Here is an 8,417-nt window from a genome sequence, read left to right as displayed (position 1 = left end):
AGTTGCTACTTTCTGCAGAGTATATGTTTGGGTACAGAATTGGTGTAGATTTTTTCTCTTCAGGTTTTAATTTAGTGACAAAATTTCGTTCTTTTTTATTAAATATTAGGATGTTATAGATGATTACTAGTGATGAAAAAAGGATATTACAATTTTGAATTTCCAACTCTGCCAATCCATATAAAAATTACTAAATATTTGTATCTTCCAACTCCCTTCTATATCTCCCTTGAATACTTTAATGAGCCATATTATCACAGTATTATCATACTACCAATAAATTCACTTAATTGTTGGTTATACACACAAGTGGATTTAGTGTATAACCATAATAATGATAAATGCAATCAAAAACTTGTTATTTTTTTCGATGGTTAAGTAAATTGACTTGAAGATAGAAAACTTTTACTTGTGAGCATGATGCACTGTACAATATCATCAATCAAGTCAATCAATCACACTCAAGTGCCAAAACACTTGACGTTCGATGTATGTACATAAGTACTTACGTACTGAAAGTTAAATATACACATATGCATTTGTATGTATGAATGCACTCGTGATTTAGTGCTTAGATTTTTAAGTTTGACTATGTATTTTAAAATTAAGAATTATAAAGCGCTTTGAAATTTTTATCTTTAATTTCTCCTTTTAAACTAATGAAAATCACAGCAATATAATTTTAAAAAAATATATACCCTCTCAATTTACGAAAAATATTCAAAAAAGACAAAGCAACTGTTCAACACATCCATATTGTAAAATTAAATGTACAAGTAGCTCTAACTACACACACTCAATACAATACAATCAATTCATTAAAGTGCGAAGCGCCAATCAATTAAAACTACTTGCTTGTATAATATTTTTCTCTTCTTTACACATAATCCAAGCATGTGATCACTTACTTTTTAGTATTGCTCACTTTAGTCACTCATAGCATTTCGCGAAATAAAAATGCGTGAATTTTATGCCGCATCAATTGTGTTATATATCGTAGTTTCTCTTTTATATACGGTGCATCACGTACAATGTAAAAAGTCTGAAAATCGGCTGAGTGATGCCATAATACCGAAAGTTTACGATCTTTTCATCCAAGTGGATATGAATTCACATGTTTTTAATGGAAGGATGATAATAGATGTTCACGTAAATAGTGCAGTTTCCACTATTCAACTGCATAATATCGGATTAGTAATCAGTGATAAAGTAGTTGTAAACAATGCCACAGACAACAATATTATTTCGGAGTCTATAAATATTTTGTATAATAATGCAACTGAGATAATGGATATTAAATTAGATCAGACATTATTAGCTGATAGTGATTATAAAATATTGCTGTCATTTAATGGATCTATTGAATTTGACATGAAAGGATTATATATGAGCACATATTATGATGGTGAAATAAAGTAAGGATATATTGTGTTTTTGATGGGTTTACAAATTAAAATTATTCAAAATTAGAACAACCACGAATACAAAATTTAATTAGTCGATTAAAAATATAAAGCCGTTATTTATTGATGTAATAAATAATTGGAAATTTCAAATATTTATAGATTAAATATAATTCCTTTTTTCTTGAATGATTTCATTAAAAAACCAATCTAATTTTAATAACATGGAAATAAACGATCTTAAAAATTAACAAACAAACCGGTTAGCATTTTTAAATACTATCTTTTACTTTGATGCTTTTACAAATTAATCAATATTGACTATTAAGATTTTATAAAAGGTTTTCTAGTTTGAGAATATTTTTTAAAAGCTTATATGTTAAAATATTACATATTTTATTTTTATATATCATATTCTACGTCTATCAGAAAGAATTTAGGATGTCAAATGCAACACTCCCGAAAAGCTAATTTTAATATATAGCATATTTAATGACAATTAGAAAAGACAACCTCTAAACAATATTTTTTTTCCTCATGATGATGTACTTTTAAACTATGGAATCCTCTTTTTGCATTTCTGTCAATAGACACTAACTAATCAATTCGAATCCTATATTTTATTATATTATTCTCACGCTATAGCTTCCCTATCTAAAATATTTTTTTCTTAAACCACAAAAGATATATTGCTACAACCTTTTCTGCGGCAGCATACGCTCGAAAAATCTTTCCATGCTTCGATGAGCCGAACTTTAAAGCAAAATTTAGATTAAAGGTTGCATGTCCGAATGGATTTTTCACACTAGCAAATACAGAAGCCATCAACACGGAACTCGTGGATGAGTATGAAAAGAATTTTGTAAGACTTATTTTTTAATTTGATTTACATCCACTCCTTTCAATTGTCAACAGTTGGAGTATAACGGAATTTAACGAAACAATACCGATGTCCACTTATCTATTGGCTTTTACGGTATCTAATTTTAAAAATCTCACAACTTTAGGTAATCCACAATTCTCCGTCTATGCAAGTTCAAAGGAATATAAAAATATGGAATTTGCATTAAATATCAGTCGTAGTGCATTGAAGGCATTGGAAGAATACACGATACATTCATATCCACTAAATAAAATGGATTTTATTGCTATAGACGATTTTCTCTATGGTGCTATGGTAAGCAATTGATTGACATTTATTGAATGAATGTGCTTGTGGACATTCCGAAATCTCCATTGTGAGGAAATAATGGAAACTGAACATAAAAAATATTTTCATTGTGAATTTTTTTTTTTGTTGTTATCATTCTTCTATTTCTTCTTCATTTTTATTTATTGTAGGAGAATTGGGGACTTATCAGCTTCAAGTAAGTTCAATATTATTTTTATATATTTCTTCATGAATTAAATTTTTTTGAGCGGAAATTTTTCCATTGTGATATTGTTCTTTATGAAAATGTAATAGAAAATGAAAATCTTTGAATATAATGACTTGATAAATTTGTCAAGTGAAGCATTTAAGATTGATGAGTTTGGGGGCTGACAAGAGACCAATAGTCCATTGTCAACTGAATTGGGTTTTTAATCATGACGATGTCACAAAAAATATTTTGATTTAACTGTCGTTATGCTTTACTCAAGCTTTAGTTATTGAAGGACTCTCAGCTATAAGATTTATTTTCTTATTAAAAATCACAGTTATCACAATATAATTTTGAAGGATCTGTAATTTAATTAGTATTTTTTGTTGCCTCCATACCAGGCCTATACGTTTTTAAATTCTTCTGTCTTGAAAGACACACGACAAATAAATGAAAGAGATTCGATGAAAAAGAGGCTCAGGCCATAGTGAAGTTGGGATAAGACCAAATGTTCAGCCTTTTCAAAGCCGTTTGATTCAAGTGATGACTCATGAAATTAAGTTCAATTTTAAAAAAGGTTTTTAACTATAGAGACATAAGATTTATATACAATACCCAAATGACAGATTAGTTAACAAATTAAGTTTTTATTGCTCATTACTACATTGATAACAAATGATAATTTTTGATTCAGTTGCCATAATAGGTGAAAAAATACACAAAGTACAAATTACAGAAAATAAAACTTTACTTTAATAAAAACTTTGTACTGCTTTAACCTGATACATATTCTATTTTAAAAAACATAAAAATAAATTAAACGGATTAAAAATTGCAAAAACTTATGACATTTTAAGTGGATTATATGACTTTTTAGTTAAATAGTGCATGCATCATGAGCTTGTGTGTTTTTAAAAAATTTACTCTTTTGAATTATTTAGAACTTCTCGGATAGTGAATCCTGTTGGAAAAAGAAATCGTAAGAAGATCCAAGATATCATTAACATAATTTCACATGAGGTGAATGAAATTTATACATTTTATATGTAAGCAAATTATACATAAGAGATCCGTTAAATTTTAGCTTGTACATCAATGGTTCGGTATGTATTTTTTTGTTATTTAGTACCAATAAACGAATAAACTGTCGCAAAATTTGCGATGTTGAGTTTATGTTCTGGGATGTAAACTTAATAATTTATATTTTATTTTTTATTTAACATAAAAATTGAAACATTAAACTTTTAAATTCTTTGTGTAGGCAATTTAGTTACATGTGAATATTGGGACTACGTTTGGTTGAATGAAGGCTTCGCATCTTATCTTGAGTACATTATTGCTGATATGGTTTGACAACCTTTGTTCTTCATATTATTATACATTTTTCAAAAATTTTTAATACTATAGATTCTCCCTGAATGGCGTATACTGGAACAATTTACGATAGAGGATATGCATCCTGTCATGTTAAATGATGTGAAACCAAAGACTCATGCGATGACAAGAAACGTCAACACTCCCGAGGAAATAACAAAAATTTATGATTTTGTTGCATATCCAAAGGCAGCATCTGTTATTAGAATGATGGAACAGCTCATGACTCCGGAAATTTTCAAATCTATGATTTATCGATATTTATTTAATAGGTAAGAAGGTCAATCGATAACTGAATCATTAAATCATTTGCTTGCTTTTCCAATTAGAAAATATAGTACAGCAACGGACGAGGATCTTTACGAAGCTATTGATTCTTTTCAAGGCCATTTTAATATTAAGAAGCAAAATTTTCCAAAATTATCAGATATTTTTCGATCATGGGCAAATAATGAAGGTTTTCCAATTTTGAATGTGCAACACACTAAAGGGGAAATTACATCAACTGTACAAGTTTCTCAGGAATTATTTATTCCTAATTTAAATGAGACTGAAATATCAAACTTCATAATTCCATATAATTATATTACTTCTGAAAACATTGTAGAAAATAATTGGAATCCTACATTTAATACTTTTTGGAGATCGCTCAATGAAACAGAAGCTAATTTTAAATTAGATAAACAACCAAACTGGATTATATTCAACATTCAACAGACGGGTAAGAATTTATAACATTTTTAAGCTTGCTAAAAGTACTAGAATGCAATTTTTGTTTAACAAGGTGAAATGCAATGTTTTAAGCCTTGAGTTATTCATTAGAATTATAATTTAGGTCAATTGAAAGAAGAAAAAAAACAGATCTGAAAAATCACATGAACTACCGTAAATTAATAAATCATACTAACTAACATTCATTCCCATACCACACATAAAACAAAATAAATTGCATAACAATGCAAATAAATTTTAACAAATTTTATCAATGCAATGTGCATAGCTTGTACACTCAAAACCCACACATAGAAATAAACATAAAATTCAATTATTATTTATCATCTCGATTTCAGGCTATTATCGTGTAAATTATGATACCGATAATTGGAATGCAATAATTAATGTACTTGATAGCAGCACGTATAGTACAATTCATTTTCTAAATCGTGCACAATTGTTGGACGATAGTTTCAATTTGGCAAAATCCGGTTATTTAGACTTTACCATAAACCTTAATATATTGAAGTATTTGCGTCGAGAATATGAATTAGTACCAATAACAGCTGGTTTTAAAGCAATACAATTTATGCTTTCTCATCTAAATGATCAGCCATTTTATGAGGATTTTAAGAACATTATGTTGAACATAATTGATGAGATTTATGAGCGAGTAAATTATCCATCACATCCTGAATATCCGAAAACATTCTCCGAAAATCATCATGCGGTGTTGAAGCTCAAGGTTAATCTTTTTGCATGTCGCTTTGGGGCAACATCGTGTGTTAAGGATGCTGATGAAAAAATGAATTTTGATGATGTACCGGATATTGATGATCGTCCGTACTTTTATTGCGGCATATTGCGCAGTAAATCATCAGAAAATCAGTGGAATAATTTGTGGACTCGACTCGAGGAAATCGTTAAATCAACAGAGCTATACCGTGATAATCAAGAGGAAATTAGTGAAATACTTTATGCTTTTTCGTATTGCGACAACGATCCCCAACGAGTCAATAATCTTTTAATGAAATTGTTTAATAAAAGTCAGTCAGCTACCGACAACAAAATATCTAATGATGATGCTACGGTAATAATTGGAAATTTAATAAGAGCCAGCAAAATACATCGGGAGTTGGTAATGGATTTTTACGACGAACATTATGAAACTGTTAAAGAAATGTAAGTATTTACTTCCTTTTTATTTTTGAAGTGTGATTTGGGAGAAATATTTTGTCATAATGGCCACTTTGGTTTTTTCTATTGATTTGCCATAGAAAAGGAATATTATGGTACATTATTAAATTATCTTACAAAACCATGACAATAATAAGTAGTCTGGTTAGTTTTTTTATATTTCATTTAACAACTACCTCTCCTCCCCCCTCCCTCTACTTTTCAAAATTTTTGGCTACGCTTTTACATCTTTACTCAGAATAATCAAAATACTTTACTTTAATCCTCTTAAACCATGTTATACACCAATTCAATTTTTTTCCACTAATAGAGTTCCTCTTACTGCTGTATTGAGTGCATTTGCGGAAGCAATCAACACTGAAGACCATTCAAAACGTCTTAAGAATCTTGCTGCTAACCATGGCATTGATGTTAGCAAAACGATAGAAGAAATTGAAAAAAATATCCATTGGATGTCAATGAAAGTTCCTGAAATAGCCACATGGGTGAAAAATGAGAAAGGTGCAGCGATTAAATTGAACTTTTCCATAATAGCCGTCATATTTTCTCTTTCAATAATAGCTTTGAAATAAGGAAGATGAATTGAATGAACGAAAAATGTTTTAAAAGAAATAAAAATTTTTTATTGCTTGCTTCGTATTCTGTATACGTATTCTTAATGGAAAAACATTATACCTTTAAATTTTTTTAAAATTCTATGAGTTTAGAAAAGAGAAAATATTTTATGAAATAATTTATAACAATATTTAAGTTAGTGAAACGTGTTTGCAATTTAAAGAGAAGGTCAGGGGGAAGATTACTTGGCGTGAAAATTATACGCCATTTCCCGCCAGCAGTGTGAAATTTCACGCCGATGGCGTGAAATGGCGTGAATTTCACAAAATTGGCGTGAAATGGCGTGAAATTTCACGACACAGTTTATTCTGGAAGTGACTTTGACCTTACTGGATCTTGTTATATGATCGGGAAAGTAACTTTGACCTTACTGGATCTTGATTTTAGTTCGTGGAAGTGATTTTGACCTTACTGGATCTTGTTATTTGATCGGGAAAGTAACTTTGACCTTACTGGATCTTGATTTTAATTCGTGGAAGTAATTTTGACCTTACTGGATCTTGTTATTTGATCGGGAAAGTAACTTTGACCTTACTGGATCTTGATTTTAATTCGTGGAAGTGATTTTGACCATACTGGATCTTGTTTTAAGTTCGTAAAAGCTATTTAGACTTTGCTGGATCTTGATTTTAGTTCGTGGAAGTGACTTTGACCTTACTGGATCTTGATTTTAATTCGTGAAAGTGATGTTGACCTTACTGGATCTTGTTGTTTGATCGGGAAAGTAATTTTGACCTTACTAGGTCTTCTTTTTAGTTCGATAAAGCTACTTAGACTTTACTGGATCTGGATTTTAGTTCGTGGAAGTAACTTTGACCTTACTGGGTCTTGTTTTTAGTTCGTAAGAGGTACTTAGACTTTACTGGATCTTGATTTTAGTTCGTGGAAGTGACTTTGACCTTACTGGATCTTATTTTTAGTTCGTGGAAATGACTTTGAACTTACTGTTTCTTGTTTTTAGTCACTTAAACAAACTAAAAATAAGATCCAGTAAGGTCAAAGTCATTTATACACACAAAACTCGAGATCCAGTAATATCAAAGTCACTTCCACGTACTAAAATCAAGATCCAGTAAGGTCAAAGTCACTTCCACGAACTAAAATCAAGATCCAGTAAAGTCTAAGTAGCTTTAACGAACTAAAAACAAGACCCAGTAAGGTCAAAGTTATTTTCCCGATCAAATAACAAGATCCAGTAAGGTCAAAATCACTTTCACGAACTAAAATCAAGATCCAGTAAGGTCAAAGTCACCGAATTTCAGATCGGTTCTCTTACTTAGGGTTAAAACCAACTTAAAAACCAATTAAAAGATGAAAAACCATTGGAAAAGTCGATTTTAGAAATAAAAAAAATTGGCGTGAAATTTCACGACGCTGGCGTGAAATTGGCGTGAAACGGCGTGAAAGTGGCGTGAAACGGCGTGAAATGGCGTGAAATGGCGTGAAATTTCACGCCACGGGTGTGAAATTTTTGGCGTATACGTTTCACGCCAAGTAATCTTCCCCCTGGAGAAGGTTTTATTATTTATTTACTTAGGTCCTTGAATATTACTTTTGAATTCACTTAATATTTGGTACTCCGGTTAAAACATATCTCTTTCTACTTAAGCCATAATATCAACAATCCATAAGCTTCATATGCATCTTATTTTGAGAAGGACAAACATGGGATGCGAAGTAGTAAAGTTTGATTTTTTTATTATATTTAAAGCGCATTCGTCATTTTTGTTATTCACCGCAGATTGTTTATGTT

At 30.2% G+C, this 8,417-nt stretch overlaps 1 protein-coding gene across 1 annotated transcript; it reads left to right on the top strand.

The window, feature by feature from the left end:
- Positions 1-902: 902 nt before the first annotated feature.
- Positions 903-6,688, top strand: LOC139095853 (aminopeptidase N-like). The gene is made up of 11 exons (XM_070647380.1): positions 903-1,415; positions 2,088-2,249; positions 2,319-2,580; positions 2,745-2,770; positions 3,706-3,784; positions 3,849-3,867; positions 4,026-4,111; positions 4,172-4,410; positions 4,468-4,859; positions 5,209-6,034; positions 6,360-6,688. The coding sequence occupies exons 1-11, from the start codon at positions 958-960 to the stop codon at positions 6,619-6,621; spliced, it is 2,811 nt and encodes a 936-aa protein (XP_070503481.1). The 5' UTR covers positions 903-957; the 3' UTR covers positions 6,622-6,688.
- The last annotated feature ends 1,729 nt before the right edge of the window (positions 6,689-8,417 follow it).

The sequence above is a fragment of the Chironomus tepperi genome, unplaced genomic scaffold (genome assembly GCF_022539635.2).
Source record: "Chironomus tepperi strain 1889 unplaced genomic scaffold, CSIRO-AGI_Ctep_v1 contig_376, whole genome shotgun sequence".
NCBI classification, from domain to species: domain Eukaryota; kingdom Metazoa; phylum Arthropoda; class Insecta; order Diptera; family Chironomidae; genus Chironomus; species Chironomus tepperi.
This window is presented reverse-complemented; position numbering and strand designations above follow the sequence as displayed.

Bases quoted from the DNA above. Each gene is read 5' to 3' on its own strand.
- LOC139095853 (XM_070647380.1), top strand. From the start codon at position 958: ATGCGTGAATTTTATGCCGCATCAATTGTGTTATATATCGTAGTTTCT. The intron at 2,250-2,318 runs GTATGAAAAGAA...AATTGTCAACAG, and splicing joins AACACGGAACTCGTGGATGA to TTGGAGTATAACGGAATTTA. The intron at 4,411-4,467 runs GTAAGAAGGTCA...TTTTCCAATTAG, and splicing joins TATCGATATTTATTTAATAG to AAAATATAGTACAGCAACGG.